The sequence below is a fragment of the Citrus sinensis genome, chromosome 8 (genome assembly GCF_022201045.2).
Source record: "Citrus sinensis cultivar Valencia sweet orange chromosome 8, DVS_A1.0, whole genome shotgun sequence".
NCBI lineage: Eukaryota > Viridiplantae > Streptophyta > Magnoliopsida > Sapindales > Rutaceae > Citrus > Citrus sinensis.
Window position 1 is genome coordinate 29176557 of NC_068563.1, and position 19242 is coordinate 29195798.

Consider the following 19242-nt stretch of genomic DNA (forward strand, 5'->3'; position numbering starts at 1 on the left):
ATAGTTTGAGTTTAAAGAAATCGGTTACTTTATTTATTAATTTTATACTATTTTTAAGCAATTTACTATTTTCAACGACTTATATGTAATTCGGATAAAGCACCGACACATTTATTATATAATGAGATATGCCTGCAATGATTAATATGACTAAGCAGACACTTTCATAATGAGCAAGTTTAATTAATTTATTTAGGATAATTATGTAATAGAAAAGTAAACCGGGCGATTTTTAGCTGAAGTACATTTGACCAAAGTGAGACCTTTTTCTCTGGTCAACGGCATCTTTGAAAATATGGTTTTTAAAGCCAACTGGGACGGCATAGCATGTGGGCAAGCCATTTTCAAGCAGAGCCATGCATGGCCAAAAAGATCAAGCAAGGCAAATGAAATTTCAAAACCACATACTTTATTAGGAAGACTCTTAAATTAAAAGTGAGCCCCAAAGCTTACTTGTACCAAAAGGGCAACTTAAGCGATAAGAGGGTGACTTTTAAAGTTTTTGAAAGGTTCATTTTTCACTTTAAGATAGTAATAGTATATTACTTGTTGACGTTGAAGAGTGGCTTATTGAGTCAGTACCAAAACCTCGCGTCCGCTTGCCAAGAGCTAACAACATCCTGCGATCACTACCGAACAATTTAAAAAAGTCTAAAATCATAAAGAATTATTAGAGGTGTCAGAAGTTTTTTCGGCAATAATCCTCCGACACTCAAGTCAGTTTATGAGAATAAAAATAAATAATTTCTATTTAAAACAAAAAAAATAGAGATCAAAAACTCAAAAAAAAAAAACCCAATCCCCATATAAGGAATGAATTTCCTTTTTTTTTTTAAAAGCTTGGCCGAATCCTTCTGCCTCCAAAAGAAACATAATAGAGAAGCAGGTAGCCCCCTCCTTAGGTAACGCCTCACTCCCCTCTTTATTCTCCCCCCTTCTGTTTCCTCCTTTTGCTCACTATCCTTTATAATTTTTTATGCTTGCCTCCCCAAAGTGGCCTTTGAATACACAAGTAAATGTATAGGCTTTGGTGAGGATAATTTGGTCATTGCATTTTGCAAGTAAGATGAGTGGTGGAAAAAAATGAGTAGTGCACATAACTCTTCAGCAAATCCCACCAACAATTTCATTTTCTTAATTAATTAATCTACTTTTTTATCCTCAAACAATGGTAAAAAAAATTATATTTTTCTTATTCCACATTTTTGTGATTTTTTTTAATATAAGATTCAGATTAATGCCCATAACATAATCCATTCCAACCCACCATAAGATTTGTATTTCAATGATAACAGAGTTGATCTTTTTTATTATACGACTTGTTATATCAAATTTTCATTGATATATGAAAACTATAAGATGGTACCAATTAAAAGTTGAAAACTATAGGAGACAAAGTGTGATGAATTTCCTTATTGTTTATTTGCAAATTGGTGTAATTGTTGAATACATTACTCTACCCTATCTTCGTTATTGATCGAATGAACTTATGTTTGTTTCGAAAAAAGATTATGCTAACAAAAGAGAATTATGTTTTCATTTTTTCAATTCTTCATCCACATAAATTTAGTTCGAGACTTTTGTTTTCATTACTATAAATAAACAATTACGTTGTCTTATTTTTATAGCTTGGTCTTAGCTTAGGACTTAACCACGCTATATACATGTTAGGATTAGTGTTAATTATTACTTAAGCAACTTTAAAGAAATGATTTTGTTTGTGAATGATAAAAGCCTGTCCTAAAGCATTAATTAACAAGAACATGACCTTAATTCATTTGGTCAAAAGAAATTTAAGGATAATTATAATGATGAAAGATTTTGTCGTTTCGATACTTGACCACAGCTCAGGCTCATGCAAACAACACTTAAAGGTAGCGTTTACTTTTTGGATTGAAGTGGAAATCCTGAGGAGTGAGAATTCCAGGATTGGGAGTGTGGAGTGAGAGTGTGAGTAGGTTATTTACTTACACTGAAATGGAAGTATGGAATGAAAATCAGAATCCAATTTATGTGTTTACTTTATCTTAGATTGGGAGTAAATAGTTTCAAATTATAATTTTATCCTTATTTAAAGAATTATAATTTTTAATTACAAATCTAATAAAAAATATATTTAATGAATAAATATTTATTTTATTATATTTGTAAATTTATAATAATTATTAATATTCTTAATTATGAACATCACAATTTTTTATTAATTTTAATATAAAATGAAACATTATTTTATTTTATTTAATATAATTATATTAAATTTATTATTATATAAAATAATAATATAATATTATTTAGTACAAAATTAATATTTTCTTAGAATAAACTGTTTATTATTATTAATTATTAATATTAAATAAATATAGTACTATTATTTTTAAAATAAATATAATAATATTATATTTATTAATTCTCTATTAATATAATAATATTATTTTTAAATAATTTTAACTTAGAATCAATGCAAATTATTATTTAGTTAAATATAATAATATTATTCAAATAAATATAATATTATTTATTTTATTTTATTAATTATAAAATATTAAATTGAATTAAATTAAAAAAGTGTAGAAAATAGAGATGTGGGAATGGATTCCCACTCCCACCTCCCCCAATGGGAGTCCCACTCTCATTCCCCACTCCAAAAATGGATGGATCCCACGGAGTAGAATTCCCAATCCCTCCCCAATTTAGTGAAGTAAACATTGGAGTGGAAGGAATCCACACTCCTCACTTCTACTCCAGAAAATAAACACATCATAGAACATTGATCGATGAAGATTATAATTATTATTATTTTTATTCAAGATCCAACAGAAACATTGAAACTCTTTGATAATACAGGTACAAAATCCCCTCCATTTCTTTAGCACAGCAAAACCAGAATAAGTTAATTTAGGAAATGCCAAAAAAACCAAAACAAAAGACTATATCCGCATGGTCAAAGGTCAACATTTGGGAAGATCAGACGGTGGAGGAGGCAGCTTCTGATTTGGAAGCTCTCCATCAAGAACAATCCAAGCCATCCTTAAGCCCCAGCTCAAGTGCACATCAAAATGGCAATGCATAAACCAAACACCTGCGTCACACACACATAAATATGGTATTAAAATGTCACCTATATGTTAAAAAAAAAAAAAATAACGCTGAAAAATAAGAGTCATGAACTAGACCGCACTAAACACCAGGTCTGTAGAGGCCATTTCTATACAAGTTTAATATTCTAGATCCTGATATTTTAATTTTTTTATGATACAGCCCCTATAAGTTTGCGCTTTCTACGTTACGGCCCTTGTTGAATCAAAATCTACCCATCCATATTAGTACTTACATGTTAGCAAAAGAATTGAAGTGTGCGGAGTAAATTTTGTGTATGCAAACTGCAAAGCGACACTAACCAGGGTTATCTGCCAGAAAACGAATTGCGACCCAACCGCCAGATGGCACGCCAACGGTGTTCCTTTCAACAGGATCAATGAGGTTGAATTTTGCAGGGTCATTTTTAGGATCAAAGTTACCAAATCCTTGGCCTACAACGTAAACATTGTAGCCATGGAGATGAAGAGGGTGGCTTTCGGCGCCTAAAATGCTAGTGTCCTGCAGCACAAGCTCAACACTTGTGTTAAATGGTATCACTAGAGCCTTAGTGCCATTTGACACAAATGTGTTATTTGGTGGAGTCCCTGTATAATTGAATGGATGAAGAGGAAATTGTGGGAAATCGGCTGTGTAAACGCCTTTAGATTTGGCAAAGAAGTAGGATTGGAGTAGTGCAGTTGATGGGAGAGCGAAGGAAACGTTGTTCACAGCAGCTGCAAATTTTGTGCCATTAGGTCCTTGACATGTTTGATTTTTTGGGCACGGGTTGGCTCCGAGACTTACCGTGAAGAAAAATCTTTTGTCGACAGTTTGAGGAACATTAGCCGGGAATTGAGCATTAGCCAAGCTTCTAAATTTGCTACTAAAATTGGCGACAAAATTTGTATCATTAATAGCAGGAAGAGATGGCTTGAAAAGGGTACGATTTCTAAAGGAATTATCTTGTGATGGGGTCTCATACTCGAGGATTGCAGCTACAGTTGAGTTATCAAATGTGCCCATGCCTGTGAAATATGGCCTAGCCAGCATAAAGAACGAAGCATTTGGGGGATTTGGATTGGTTTTCAGAAGCACATTTGTGGTCTGCCCTGGGGCTATCACCAATATGTTGGTCTCAAAAGGCTTAACATAAGTTGCATCGGCTTCAACAACAGTGAGCGTATGATTTGCAATGCTGAAAAATAACTCATCATTGAGTGCAGTATTGATCAAACGCAGCATATATGCCTTTCCCGGCTTCACTTTCAGCTTGTAGGTGTCTGCAGAGCACCATACCAAAAGTCATTAACAATGGTGCATAGTAGAGTTATACTCTGCCTGTAAGGCCAGGGTGTAAAAAAATAAAAAAAATAAAAAAATTTGGTGGGTACCTTTTGCGGAACAATTGTATGTTGGCCCCGGAAGCCCATTAAAGGTGTAGGCCTCTGAGACATTTGGGCCATTTCCGGTTTGTAAAGACTGATTGATAATTGCCTCAGGATCAGCATTAAACCATTCACCTGTTGTTATTATAATTTGCCAAATTTTTTTATCATGTTAATTAGCAATATAGCATGACAAAAGCTCTCAATTAAATTAGAAGATATGAAAGATAAGTTACCGAGCATGATTGTGACTTCTTTATAGGGTTTGGCAAATGGGTACGAAGCATTGTGCCTAGGCAAAATGATGAGAGGTCCGTAGACAGTTGCCCTAAGCCATTGGAAATGAGCGTGCCAAAGGAGAGTCCCTCTTTGGCCAACAACGGTGAAGTTGTACACATAGCTCTGCCCTGTCTGAATGGGACACTGTGTGATATAAGCTGGCCCATCTGCCCACCCGCTTTGGAGTTGTCGAATTCCATGCCTGCGCGTGCGTTCAATGTTCATATCATTTAAATTTAATTATTATATATGTATATATTATTATTCTCCAAATCCATTGACTCTCTAATGACTTCCAGCGAATTAATTGAGAAGCAAATTAATCAATTGATTCTTACCAATGAATGCTGATATTATTTGGAGCATGATTCACCACCTTAACAATTATACGGTCACCTTCTCTAGCAACTACACGAGGACCCGGGAACTTCCCGTTAACGGTCACCATGCTTTTCGTGTGGCACAATCTCGTGACATTTTTCAGTCTAATCTGCAAATTTCAATCCAAATTTCGAATTTTTAAGTCAACATATGATAACACACTAAGAAAAATATGATAACACTAAAGGTGTATGTATACGTACATTAAACTTGTAATGCCTTGTGACGCCTGTGTGCTTTGAAGTGGCCACGGCAACCTGAGGAAACACCCAAATGCAGCTCGTCACAATAAGAAATGCCACAAGAATTGTTTGTGATAGAGGAATTGAAGTAGCCATAATGCTTGTGTTGTGCGTCAACTGTCGCTAGCTAAGCTTGTCGAAAATTCAGAGAATGGATATGGATGAAGCTTAAGCTATGGCTTCTGCTTCGAGCCAGTGATCTGCAGTGTTTCAACAACAACCAGTGAGTGTTGTTATATAGAGATATATGAAAGCGTATATATGTTCGGTTGATTAGGTAAAAGCATGATTTAGGATTAAAAAAATAATAATAAAAAGAGTTTGATGAAGAAGAAAATTACCTACTGTTGGCCCATGTTCACCGTATAAGAGTGTCATTAAAGATAATTAATAAATTTATCATCACTCCTCCACTTCCTTTATTAATCTCAAAAATGTTCAACTAAATCTTTTCCCCAAAACCCATTTGAAAACGTTAAGGATAACATGTTAAAGGTAATAGAAATTCCCATAATTATGTAATTTAACCAGCAAAGAAACTGAATTACATTTATTCAACAAAAGCTATGCCAAAGAATTCAACCGTTAAGACTTTATCCTCAAGACAAAATCAAAATCTTTTACCTCTTCTCACATTTTCACCTATCAAACCAGTCGTTTTTTAGGTCAATTTTATGTCCATGCTAATCATTTTCAGGACTAGCACAATGGGGCATGTAGTTTTGGTTGGTGATGGCATCCATTTCAACCAAACAAAACCTTGAGAACCCTAAAACTACGGTAAGAGAAAGACATTTGACCCACCTTACTTTCAAGCAACAAAAAGAATGATAGAGATAATGAGTTTAATTTGTTTAATTGATTAGTTAGTTCTCAGTACTGTGATTAATAAACAAAATGGTAGTCTTGCAAAGAAGGATTAATTTTTAACCTAATTTATATGAGAACCATACTATATACATCATACATGTATGAAGTTAATTACTTAACTATCAGTTGATCGATCATTATATATACTGATACTAATGAATTTGCTGTTACAACTACTACAAACCTTGTAGAGTACTCGAATTATCTCTACACTTCTTCAATATAAAACTACAAGAATATCAATTACTCCATATGAATAATTCCTTTAAAATACGAAGAAGTATTGAAGAAAATGCACCTGTTACATATATGATGAGTTGACATGCCAGGTGAAACACAGATTTCACATTACAAGGCTTAAGAAATTTATATGACGATGAATTGAGAAGTAATTTTAAAAGTAGTCATGAAAGTTCCCGAAATGACCCAAATTAGGCACTCATTAATTAGATTTTAATGAAACTAGAATCAGCATTAATGACAAGAGTTTCTACCATAAACGGAAAATTTTAGTCGGAAAACTTTCAAGAAAAGTTTTGAACTTGTGTCAATTCTCATTGATACGCTTGAGGACAGAAAAATCTTTTGATTACCAAATGAGGATCATTTCCAGCTTGATGACACAACTAAGCTCATTAATTCATTATTTAAATACTTGGATATATAAGATCATGATGGCAATAAATCTTTTTTTGGATGCCTCCTATTGGAGGTAAAACAAGTTAAGCAAACTTATTCTTGCTTCAGTTTGTCAGATTATAGTATAAGTTATTACTTAATAATGAGGATACATAACTAATTATTATTCTAATATGAAGAACCATATGAGTCGTGTGAGATATTTTTAGAAGAACAAATTTTACAAAAAAATTTAATTTTCTTTTAAGATAAAAATTCGTTTCTTTTTTTTAACTCCCCCGATCTCTAAAGTCTAAATACAAATAAAGTTTCCTATATATAATTAAGAATTTATTCTTTTAATCTTTTCTTTTTTATTAAATACCAATCACATTCATAATATATTTGTTTATAAGATAAAAGCTCATATGGGAACAACAAAAATTTCCTCAACATTCAACACATTTTTGCAACCACTCAACAATTCATACAACTTTAAACAAAGACAAAGCCAACTAACCAAGCACCCCAAGGGGGAGGGGAAGGAAAATAAAAAGAGATTAATCCCAAATCATAACAACTGCAATGACTCCAACTCCACTAAGCACAGCAAGAAACTTAAAGAAAGGAGTGTCAAAGTAACATTTATTTTGTGGCTTAAACCCTTTGGCAATGAGATGGTTGATGGCAACATATATGAAAACCCCACAAGCAAGTCCCATTGAAATTGCATAAATCCAATCAGCAATATGCCCTTGAGTTGTGGCGTCAATGGCAATGCCTATCCCCACACCAATTGGACTAGAAATCGCGAAGGCAAATGAGTAAGCCGCAGTTAGCAAAAATGGCCTCTTCGGTATCATCCTCAGCAGTGCAATTCCCATTGCAATTGCTGCAAATATTTTGTGCAACGATATCGTCCACAGATTCCTCCAAGCCTCTCCCTTAGTAGCTGTAAGGGAATCAAAATTAAGATAGTCACCAGCGAACCGTATGCAATGAGCTAACTTTGATTTTGCTATTTATTTAGCTCTATGTACGTACCTGAAACTCCAATGGCAATGCCTTCGAAAACTGAGTGGAAACAGAGGGCGAGAATGAGAAGAATGGTGTCTCCAACGGAACTTGTCCTGAAGAAAACTGGATTACCATCGGTTCCCACTTCTTCACTTTTCTCTTCTTCAACATCCACTCTAGTTTCTTTCTTGCTACCCTGCTTTATAACAAAATTGATTATGCAATCACCGAACATGGTTAAAAGATAACCCGCGGATGCTAGCATGAATGCAAAAGGGTAACTTTTGGATGTTAAATCTTTGAAAGTTTCATTGGAATCACTCAAGAAATGCATCATCGACGTCCCAAGAAAAACCCCGCCAGCAAATTGGGTTCCGAGGAGAAGGAAGCTCTCGTTCCATCGATAAAAGTAAGGCGAAACGCCGCCAGCAAAAGTGCTTACTAGGAGAATGATCAGGCACCATATCTTCACCAAGATTAAGCCCTTTGCATGCAATTCTGCATGGTCTTGATCGCCACCATCACTATCGTGATCATCGTCGTTGTCGCCGTGTCCTCCGTGAGCTTTGATCAAGGAGAATTGGATGAAGAAGAGGATAATTGACAGAGTGGTTGACTTGAGAGAAGTCATTGAAGCCATCAATTGATGGGTTCTGATTTGGTATGGCCTCTTCCTCTCTTCTGGGCTGGATTAGTTATGTTAGTTGAGTCATAAAAAAAGGGGGGATATAGTTTGTCTGGGTGTTGTAGTACAGTTTTGACTTTGCGATGTTGTACTACACACGGGCTAAATATAGGGTGGCAAATAACCGAGTATCTAAGGCGTAGTACAAAGCCGAACATAGAAAGCTTTGCAGATGCCATACCAGTGTGTAATTGGTAAATCCTCCGCTAAATTTTGTAAGCACACAAGGTTTCCTACTTTAGAAAGAAACTATTATTACTCAACAAATTAAATTAAGGAACTTACACTACACAACACAATTGGCAGCAATTCTAGGAAATAGCTGTAGATTGAAAATATTGCTGTTCTATTCGTTTCAATTGAAAAATCGTAAAAAAAATGAAAGAATATTTCATACCATATTTAGTAATACAAAATTCATTCCATATAAATAAGTGCAGAATTCAAGTATGCAACAGACACTCAGGAAATATATTTTAAAATTTGTCCAAAAATCCAGATGGGCATGTCATTGTTCCGTTGGTATTTGGTGCGCCCACGAAATTACGTTGCCAAGAGAATGATGAATTGAATGACGAAGATAACGACAACGATGGCTGATAATATCACCGATGGGGAAAACAAAGCCCTTCAAACATAATTATTCAATCAATACAACTCATCTTATCTTTTTATTTTCCCCCTTTCTTCTATTCTCTATCTGAGGACGTTCAATTATTATTATATTATTTTTACCAACACACTCTTCCACATATGATGTAGATCCAATAATGTCAACTAAGTTGTTTTTATAAAATTAGTATAAACTTGGGGAGCTTCCTTTGAAAATGCAAAATACAATCTGAAAACAATCGTGGCACTAACCTGTAGTAGGCTCCACCAGAGAAGGGATATGCTAAACTACGAAAATAAAATTTTGAGCTCCCTTGTCACCGCATAAGTAAATTAAGCTGATGCAATCACAGATTTAAGGCGATCATTAGACCAGATTATATGGAGGAACCAAATAGAGATTTGGCTCTCTCTCATCAAAGTTTAATCCAGGATAAATTCTGAACATTGAGTTTTTATATGCACGACAGACAGATCATATAGCTCTGTGCAATTTTATGATAGATATATACTCTATTTCGTATACAGATCTTGTTTACTAACTGAAGTCATCAAACCATGTCTGAGCTGTCTGATTCACTTTCCCTGTTTTCTTGCCATCCAGACCCCATCCTGAATTTGCACACTGGACATGTGCCTCGCTGCCGTAACCACGGATCGATGCAGTTGGCATGGAACTGCAGAAGAAAACAGGTCTTAGCAGTCACCATACGTTTTACAAGTAATGACATTTACATCAAAGTAAAGACCATTAAAACCCAACATTAAGTAACTATAATGTTCAAAATAACATAGCCATGGCAGTCACCATACGTTGTACAAGTAATGACATTAACATCAATGTAAAGACCATTAAAACCCAACATTAAGTAAATACAATGTTCAAAATAACCTAGCCATGCTTCTTGCAAAGAATGAGCTGGTCCTTCATGTCCCTAGGATTGCTTGTTAAATAGCAACAACAGTGGATAGAGGATAAACCTGATGTAAACATGGAAGGCTTCGAACAAGCTCCCCACACTTAACTTGCTCCAAGCAAATAGTGCATGTCAGTTCATCTTCTGAAGACTTGGTGGAGCCATCTGCCTTTTTGGACTCTTGCTTTGACTGCTTGAAAAAGAAAAGGAGAGAAATTAACAATTATTAAGAAAAGAGCTTATTAAAGAGGAACAGATGTGAAATCCACTAAATGCAATAGGTTCTATAGGAATTCATAAAAATTTTATATGAGATTCTCATAAACCACGTTCATTTCTGTTAACATGCAAAATGGTAACACTCCAACTTGTACGTCCTTAGAGACATCCCCTTGTATGTTCAGCTTTTAACAAATTCCAATGATTATGTCATAAGTTAAAACCTAGCATCATTAACTATGAAATTACACTAGATAATAAATAAATACCTCAGGTGTGGCTGCAGAAGATGATGGCTGCCGTATTGAAGAGCCAACACTGTAGCAGAAACAACATTATGTTAATAATTTCCATGATCCAGTGGGATTACATATAAGTTTATACATGATTTTCTCAGCGGAACCAAGAATGAGGATTATATGCAGAGACTTCAGAAAACCTAATTCAAAAGAAAAACTGAAATTTTACGCAACACAAAAAGATACATCATGACTCACCTCTCGGAAGCAGGACCAGGAACCTTATATTTGTGTACAGGTAAGGAATTTATCTCTTCCTCACTCATTGAAGGGGTTGTGGAAGTATTATCGGAGTCCAGTGCTCTTAGAGTATCATAATCTACAGAATAAGAAGAAAGATGATCTTCAAAATCCACACACATAGAACAACAATCTCAACTAGAAACACAGAACAAAGTTTTGGTTTGGTCCTTTGGACATTTGCAACTGGTCAGAAAGGTCATTACTCAGAGCTGGTCTTGCAAAAGCAGAGTCCAGAGAGTGTCCTTTGGAAATGGTCCTATCCTTTAGCATTCTGAACAAAATGGCTACCCTCAACACTTTAAGATAATCATACCTAATTCATCAAATTCCCTGTCAAGAAGTGCAAGCTGAAGCCTTAGCCCTTGTAATCGTCCTCTGGTTGCAAAAGCAATTGATGGCGGCACATGCAATCGCAATTCAGTATGACTAAGCAAGCCACTGGCTGCTGCAGCATGAGCTCTAGCCTGGGCTTGAAGTTGTTGACAAGTTGCATACATCCTCAGGCTTGTGGCAATCAAAAAGACACCAACAACTAGCCAGAGCTGCACGCACAGATACACATAATACCCCCTCGATGGTTATGCATTTCAGAAACACTATCATGTGTACACTGACTGCTCAGAGTACGTACCAGAAAGTTTGGTGACATCTGGTGAGAGTTTAAGATCATGAACAGCAAAAGAACTGCACAAAAAAAAGGAAAATTTTGAATTAGATGCACTCTAATGACATGAAAAGCGACAAAACCAAAAGTACAGAAGAAGAAACATTACCTATGACAAGAAATGCCAATGAGTTGACATTAACTGGTCGAGTTGCATGGATACGCTGATAGGGGAAGGAAGAAAAATAAGCACAATGAGAGACAAGGCCACCCATTCCACAATCTAAACACATAAATCTGAGATACGGCACCAATGTATACAACCACACACGAACTTACCACTGCAGGTTGCTCAGCAATAAATCCTGGAAATCCACTTTCAATATCTCCTCTCGTCCCTCGGAAAACAAAACTCATGATTGGAAAAATTGAAACGCTCCGATAGTATACAGGAAACTTCGAATTTATCACGGCTTGGATAGGCCTTCAACACAACAAATCCTGCAATATTCCAAATGGACATAAATGTGACTGAAAACCAAGTTCCACTGTAATCCAGCTCAGATAGCCAGAACATCATATGCATGATTGAATTGAATTTTGAAGTATTCAAGAATCACTAAGGTTTAAGAAAGCCAAAAATAAAAAAAGCTTGATCTTGCAGATGAAACTGTAGCACATGATCTGTAAATCAGTAGAATAAGAATAAGCAGCGATCCACAAACAGAAAATTTCAGACGTTTATCATGCAATAAAGAACCCTTAACTAAAATTTTCATAAATTAGAAGTAAAACCTTCAAAGACTTCAATCAGTCATATGGTCAGGAGATAAACTCAATGTCTACCAAGGATTCACACAACTGGCCGGCGGCAAATCAGTTGTCTTAGTTTAAACATAAACTTTCAAATATTGATTGCATTGAAGCATTGTTTGATAGCAATTTTCATGATGTGTAATGTGAACATTGCATAAAAACAGATAACTGCAAGGCGTAATGCAAACAATCTCAGTAAACACCAAAAGGCACACAGCATTTGAGCATTTGTGATGAAGACCAGCAATTCTCTTCAGCGTCACCTAAGATCAACAAATCAACTAAGGTAAAATGTAATAATCTAGATTTAGTGGCAATTTGCAAATAAAAATTAGTCTTTAAAGTGAATAGCTGCCCATGGTTCATAATGCTAAGATTGAATTATACAGAAGAGTAACATCTATCTGCCAGGAGAGCTACCACTAAGAATAAAATTCATAATCAATTATCAGAATTATCATAGAAGCAAATAACACTCTGCCAGTGCTCTTTATAGTTTGAAAATCATGTCTGCAATATGATCAGTCACAGCTTAAAAGGAAGAGTTTCCACACAAAATGAGATAACTAGAGGCATTGGATAAATATCAAACTTTAGCAGATATATTGAGGCCCCAGCATGATAAATTTATGTGCCAAAAATACATGAATGAACTACAAAATGAAAAGTTGATATAATAAAAGTGTTGATTGGCATCTCAGCTCAAATAAAAGCACTGGCTTTCAAGAGTTACAACTATATAAAACATATTTTTAACAACACAAGTCAACTCCGCCCACAAGTTCTAGTAACATGGACAATAACTACTACCAAACCCAGTTCATAGATCCTGGGTCACAAATCTGAATTAAAAAGAAAAACTGAATACACACACGCATATTAAATAGTCAGCATGAATCTGAGTATATCTAGAAGCAATCATGTGAAATCAAAGTATGATCCACATGCGTTCCAATCTTTAAAAAAATAAAAATAAATGTAAGGCTGACTGTTTCTGCAAAGTCAAATTATGAATTCCATCAATGTGCATGACTAGACAACCATTTGACCCACCAAAAAATCCAAACTAAACATCATATAATAATATATATCATGTCGGTTCAAACTGCAATTTCAAAGCCCCCGCGGAAAGAATTAATCATGGCCTTGGAACTTATTATAATCGATTAGGATTCAATGTTGAGCTAAGTTTTTGCTGAGTATCGGATCAATGGTTATAATTATTTTAAAATTTTTTATTTTATTTTATTTATCTTATCTAACAACCCTTGATTGGTGCTCAGCAAAAGCTCAACTAACACTGAATCCTTATTGTATTATAATACACCTTACTAACCAACAAACGAACAAGTTATATATATATATATATATATATATATATTTATTATCAAAGGCGCAGCATGTACATGTGTGTGATCTGAAACCGCAATATATCTAATCCAGGGATCAAAGACATGTTGTAATTGAAACCTCCAATCTTCATAATATCATCAAAATTACGTCTATTTAAACAATTTCCTGACCTACAAAGTCCGGTTACGTGATTAACTGAGCTGAGCAGTTAATAAACGCATAACTCACGCATGCAAAGACAATAATGCGCGACGAACACGATAATACGAAAACGAAAGCGATCCAATTAAAACGATAACAGAACTAACCTACATTTTACATGATGAAAATAAAACTGAATTTCAATTTAACCAAAAAGAAAAAGAGGTTTAAAGTAAAATCATGAGAAGTTTCAGGCATTTCATCGCAATTTCCGGGCGTGAGAAATGGAAAACACTTACAATTGTGATCAGAGTGAAGGCAAAGGCGGAGAGTAAGATTCAATCGCAATTCGCAGGTGGATCTGATTGTTCTGTTGAAATAGTGCTGCGCTCTTTGGTGTTTTGTGTTTTGATTGAATTTTGTCCAAAACCAGAATGCTGGTGCCTGGTAGTCGTTGGAACTTCAAAGTGTGGGAGTGAATCCTTTTGATGAATCGAGAGAGCTCTAGAGTCTGCCACGTCGACTTGCTTTCAGTGGAAGTGCTGCCACGATTTTAGGATTTGTGGACAAGAAGAGCCAAGGCAAGCAATGAATCGGATTAGCATTCTCACTTAATATAATTTTTTCTCATTTTTTATAGATTTTGTATCACTAGTATTTTAGTGTTAATATATAATTATTTTATTTTTTAATTTATTAATCACTGTTAATAACATTTATTATAAGAATATTATATCAGAAGAAGATCATGATCCGTAATAAATCCCAGTCTCCACCTTCATCTAGATAGTTAAAGTGAAATTTATTAATCTTTTAATAATCAATTTAGTGGAGCTTATTTTAAAAATATCTAATTTTAAGATTTATCATTCTATTACACAGTAAAATAATATTGAGGTCTTCTTTAAAATTGAGATTAAATAATTATAAGTTTAAAACTATAGCACTAAATTATTTGGATAAACACAAGCATATATAATTTAAAAATTAAGTTGAATTGATTTCACACTTATATAATTAAAAAATTTTATTATATTTTTATTAATTTTATTAAAATTATATTTACTATTTAATTTGAATTTTAATTTTACAAAAATTGTAATTGTTAAATTCCAACACCTTAATACTAAGTGAAATTTCAATCATCCCATCAACTCAACGTCACGAGATAGTAAAATAATGGAAGAGAAGATTCTCTCATAATACAAATACTGAAAGGTTATGGATATATTAGAGTTCATTTACGGTGGAGCACAAATCTCAGCTACACACGCAAAGTGATAAATAATAAAAAGTTCATTATAACTCATTATTTATTATTTATCACTTTGTTTGTATGCATGATATTCGTACTCCACCGTAAGTGAACTCTAACGTAACCGAACCCATACTAAAAGACCCTCATTAATCTTACAGCAACCCCAACGAAAAATTCAAATTCTCAAAATTAAAGAGAAGCTGATCATCATCTCAACTCAAATATAATGGTGATTAATTATTGTTTTCAAGTTGATGATTAAGTACATTATTTTAAAATCAATCATCCACTCGAAAGTCTGTAGCATTTAACACATGCCATAAATAGTAAACGCTAAGAGGGAATTTCTTAAAATCATGAGTGAGAGAGAGATTATTTCCATTTGTCCGCATGATTGATCCATCATATTACTGCTTAGTATGTAAAAAAAGAAAAAAAAAAAATCATGATCGGAGTATTATTTATTTTGTTGTCGGCAATTATTTTATATGTGTATCCGAAACAAGGTGCGAGGCAATGGTACTTCTGAAATTTGTCTAAAACATGGCCCGGCCCTGCTGGACGCCACGTGTACGCGGACAAAAAGTGTGTGCCCGTGTTTAGTCGGTGCAAATGACAAAAATTTGCTTGCGTTTTCGGTGCAAATGCGGACAAACCTGTCATCTTCTCATTTGCCAATTTATATAAATTATATCTCTTCTAATCGAGAATTCGCCAAATAAAGAATCTTAATTCGTTTATGGTGCCGTATCCCGCACAGATTAACTTGGCTTGAATCCCATCAAGTTAAAATTATTCCCCCTTTTTTTTTAACCTATGAGTGGAATTTATTAATAAGATATTATCTCATGTGTCATTGCTTCTCTCATTCTCATCCGGCACTAGAGGTAGAATCTTTCTATAATGCGAGCAAAAAGAAAAACCCGGCCAGCCCGTATTTTTATTCAATTCTTGCAACTGCCCATCATCCGGTCGTAATATCACAGCTGTATCCCGGATTTTGAATTAGTCAACTTTTTGAATGAGCCAAGCCCAGCCACCCACCAAATATTTAATATCTGAATGAATTTTGAAAAATTAATGCCAGCAATTTTTTTATAGGGATACCAAAATACGTACAAGCCCGAAATATATAGAATCATTGCGTGTGGAGTACAAATCAATCACATACACTATATACATATTTAATTTGCGGGTATACAAATCACTGAAAAGAAACAAGTAAGAGTTGGATGTTAACCAAGATATTATCTTCATACGAAAAATGAAAATTTTAAAGCTTTCAAATTAGTTGCCCTCTTCAACCCTAAAACTTTTGTCTTTCAGAGAACCATCAAACTGATTAAACTGAAAAATCACTTGTTTATGTATATACAAAAATGAAATAATATATAATTAAAAATATGTGACTCCTAAGATTAAAAATCATCCCCGAATTAAATTTTCAAACAATACTTGGACGATCAGACTGTTGAACGTGATGAGTTTGATAATGAGAAGAACGTGAACTGGTACCCCTAAACCTCCTGAAAATGGATCCAAATCCACGAAAAACCCTAAAAAATCCACCAACCCTTCTTTGAGGAAAAACCCTGCTACTGCTAGTTTGATTATCCATATTATCAGCAAACTCAATTGATAACCCTCTCTCTGCGGCTCCGGCCAGCACTCTCCGGCCCTCATATCTTCCCACTGCAAACCCACCTCCCGGCAGCCACCATATAGACAGCGCCATCGACGATTCTTCTGTGGCTGCGGCTGCGGCTGCTGGTAGCTCTTGCCTGCAAACGGGGCACGAGTTTCGCATTTTGAGCCACGGGAGAATACAATCTTCATGGTATATATGCTTGCACGGCATCTCTCTCGCCACGTTTCCAAGCTCAAACGCCTCTTTACATACCGCACAGTGACACTCTGAACTTACGTGGCCTGACGAAATCTCTATGCTTGGCATCGACTCGATCGAAGCTTTTGATGCCGGCAGATTCTCCGGCCGGGATAGCGCCGTTAGATCAATCTGAGACAGTTGATGAAGCAACAGGTGAAATCCTGAATCCATCAAGAACCCTAAAACTCTTTCTGGTATCGGTCTTAGAGTTGACTCTGACCCCTGACCGTCCTCATAGTACAGATCAAAGCTGCTGCCGCTACTGTTTTCTTCATTATTGTTGCCGCGTAGGACGATGACCGGGTTGAAGAAATCAAGCTGTTGGCTGCGGGAGTTTCCCCGGCGGCGGCTTCTTCGCTGGAAACTCAAGGTTGTTCTTTGACCGGAATCTTGACCCACCATGACGGCTGTCGAAAACGGACGGCTGATGTGGTCATGCGATGATGATTGTGTTTGTGTGGTGGTGATCACTTCTGTCTCGATTTGTTCTATGAAGCCACCGTGGCAGTGAGGGCAAGTGGTGTCGCCGTCGAATTGGGATAGCGAGCTGACGATGCGGAGGCACCTGTAGCACCAAAACGACTCCGTCGTCGTCGTCGGCAATGATGACATTTGTTTAATTAACCGAAGACTTTTTCTTGTTTAAGATTGTGAGAGATTTTTCGAGAAAGAAGCAAAGGCAAAAAGACTCTTTTATACGGGTGCCAGTTTTGCCGAGGGAGAAAAATAATGTAGGCCAGTGGTTCACTACGTGGCGATTTTTTATTGCTTTTAATTTATCTACGATGCCGCGTAGATACGTTGACCGTAAGGAACGCTGCAAGTTATAGCTACGAACTTACCTGGACAGTGAAACCTGGCAGCGTGAAGATGCTTAGCGAGGCAAGCTCTTTTACTGTCCAGTGCCTCGTAAGGGCCCACGTTTTCAAGAACGATGAATTTCCATTGGAATTTACAAAAGCCCAAAATTTCAGTAAATTTACGAAATTCATTCACTTACCTTTTTTTCTTCTTCCTTTTTTTTTTACTTTAATAGACAAAAATTGAAAAGATACAGTAAGAACAATTCAATAATGCTACTTGAATAAACCATATGAAAAGATTAAAATATTTGAGTAGTTATAAATCAATTATAATTAGTAGAGAATTGTTTAATCTTTTCATATATTTTGTCAAAGTTTTATAACATAATTTGTTTTCATCAAAACAGCATTATTCAATAGATGATGGCGTGTATGCCGTGGCTCAATAATTGTGGACTTGCGGTTGGCTTGTCATATTAATAGGCATTATTATCCAAAATTTTCAAATTTTAAATTTTTGTAAATTTTCCAAAATTTATCGTTGTCTTATTGAGTTATATATCTTGTAAATTTACGTAAATTAAAGGATTGTTGATCAAATACGTCATACATTTATCAAGCTTAGTAAAATATTAATGATATTGCGATGCCAGCATGGTACCGTGTATTTGTGATTTCGCAATATTCGGATTATTGACAACATTCATTGTGATTTGTTTTTTCAGTTTTATGTATGGTCAAAATTGATGATCAATTATTGATTCTGAAAATTAGTTTGACAATGAGGCTGAAGGAAGCATATCTAGCTATTAGATGATGTGTCTCCCTTCACGCAAGTCACAAATTAAAAGGGTAAATTTTAGTTAATTCCCAAGTATAATGATAATTTTTTAATTATCTTTTAGATGTGTGAAAATTTAATTAATTTTTTTAATTTTTAGTCAAAAGTTTAAGATGAATGAGAGGAGCATTAATGATTTTTTTAACAATAATTCAGAGTAAATTAATGTTTCAACATTTTTTATTTTGAGGAATAAACTGAAATTTACCCAAAATTAAAATAAAAACACACACAAAGACACACCATATCTATGTGCGCACGCGCGCGCATGCATTTATAGTTTTTCTCTAGTGAGGGCATTCTCGGATATATACTAAAATACAAAAAAATACATATTCTAATATATTGAAGACTATTTTTTTGTATTTTAATATATTGAAATCTATATTTTTTTATTTATTAATGACATCTTCACTTTATAAAAATGAGGATGTTTTTAATTTGGAATTTTAAAGTACAAGAACATTTGAAAAAACGCATAAACCATGCGGTTTAAGCGCTTTAAGTTTTAAGCCTTTAAAGCTTCGTGATTTTAAAGTTTTCTCAAACGTTTCTGCACTTTATGATTCTGGACTAGAAAATTACTATATATATATATATATATATATATAGACACACACACACACACACAAAATGTATTTTGTCATGTAATATAATGAAATTTGGGTTTTTCATGTAATACATGTATGTTGA

At 34.7% G+C, this 19242-nt stretch overlaps 4 protein-coding genes across 4 annotated transcripts; all 4 read right to left on the minus strand.

Annotated features, from left to right (window-relative positions):
• Positions 1-2781: 2781 nt before the first annotated feature.
• Positions 2782-5599, minus strand: LOC102627891 (laccase-17). Its single transcript, XM_006488301.4, has 6 exons — positions 5327-5599; positions 5081-5232; positions 4700-4944; positions 4470-4598; positions 3399-4358; positions 2782-3079 (listed from the first exon to the last, which is right to left on the minus strand). The coding sequence occupies exons 1-6, from the start codon at positions 5459-5461 to the stop codon at positions 2949-2951; spliced, it is 1752 nt and encodes a 583-aa protein (XP_006488364.1). The 5' UTR covers positions 5462-5599; the 3' UTR covers positions 2782-2948.
• Positions 5600-7282: 1683 nt separating this feature from the next.
• On the minus strand, positions 7283-9543 carry LOC102628184 (zinc transporter 2). Its single transcript, XM_006488302.4, has 3 exons — positions 9420-9543; positions 7898-9183; positions 7283-7805 (listed from the first exon to the last, which is right to left on the minus strand). The coding sequence occupies exons 2-3, from the start codon at positions 8508-8510 to the stop codon at positions 7414-7416; spliced, it is 1005 nt and encodes a 334-aa protein (XP_006488365.1). The 5' UTR covers positions 8511-9183; positions 9420-9543; the 3' UTR covers positions 7283-7413.
• Positions 9522-14354, minus strand: LOC102628476 (E3 ubiquitin-protein ligase SDIR1-like). The gene is made up of 9 exons (XM_006488303.4): positions 14059-14354; positions 11789-11950; positions 11619-11673; positions 11477-11529; positions 11159-11387; positions 10801-10921; positions 10573-10621; positions 10149-10274; positions 9522-9844 (listed from the first exon to the last, which is right to left on the minus strand). The coding sequence occupies exons 2-9, from the start codon at positions 11864-11866 to the stop codon at positions 9719-9721; spliced, it is 837 nt and encodes a 278-aa protein (XP_006488366.1). The 5' UTR covers positions 11867-11950; positions 14059-14354; the 3' UTR covers positions 9522-9718.
• Positions 14355-16129: 1775 nt separating this feature from the next.
• LOC102628945 (E3 ubiquitin-protein ligase RDUF2) lies at positions 16130-17588 on the minus strand. Its single transcript, XM_006488305.4, has one exon. The coding sequence runs from the start codon at positions 17515-17517 to the stop codon at positions 16462-16464; it is 1056 nt and encodes a 351-aa protein (XP_006488368.1). The 5' UTR covers positions 17518-17588; the 3' UTR covers positions 16130-16461.
• Between the last annotated feature and the right edge of the window lie 1654 nt (positions 17589-19242).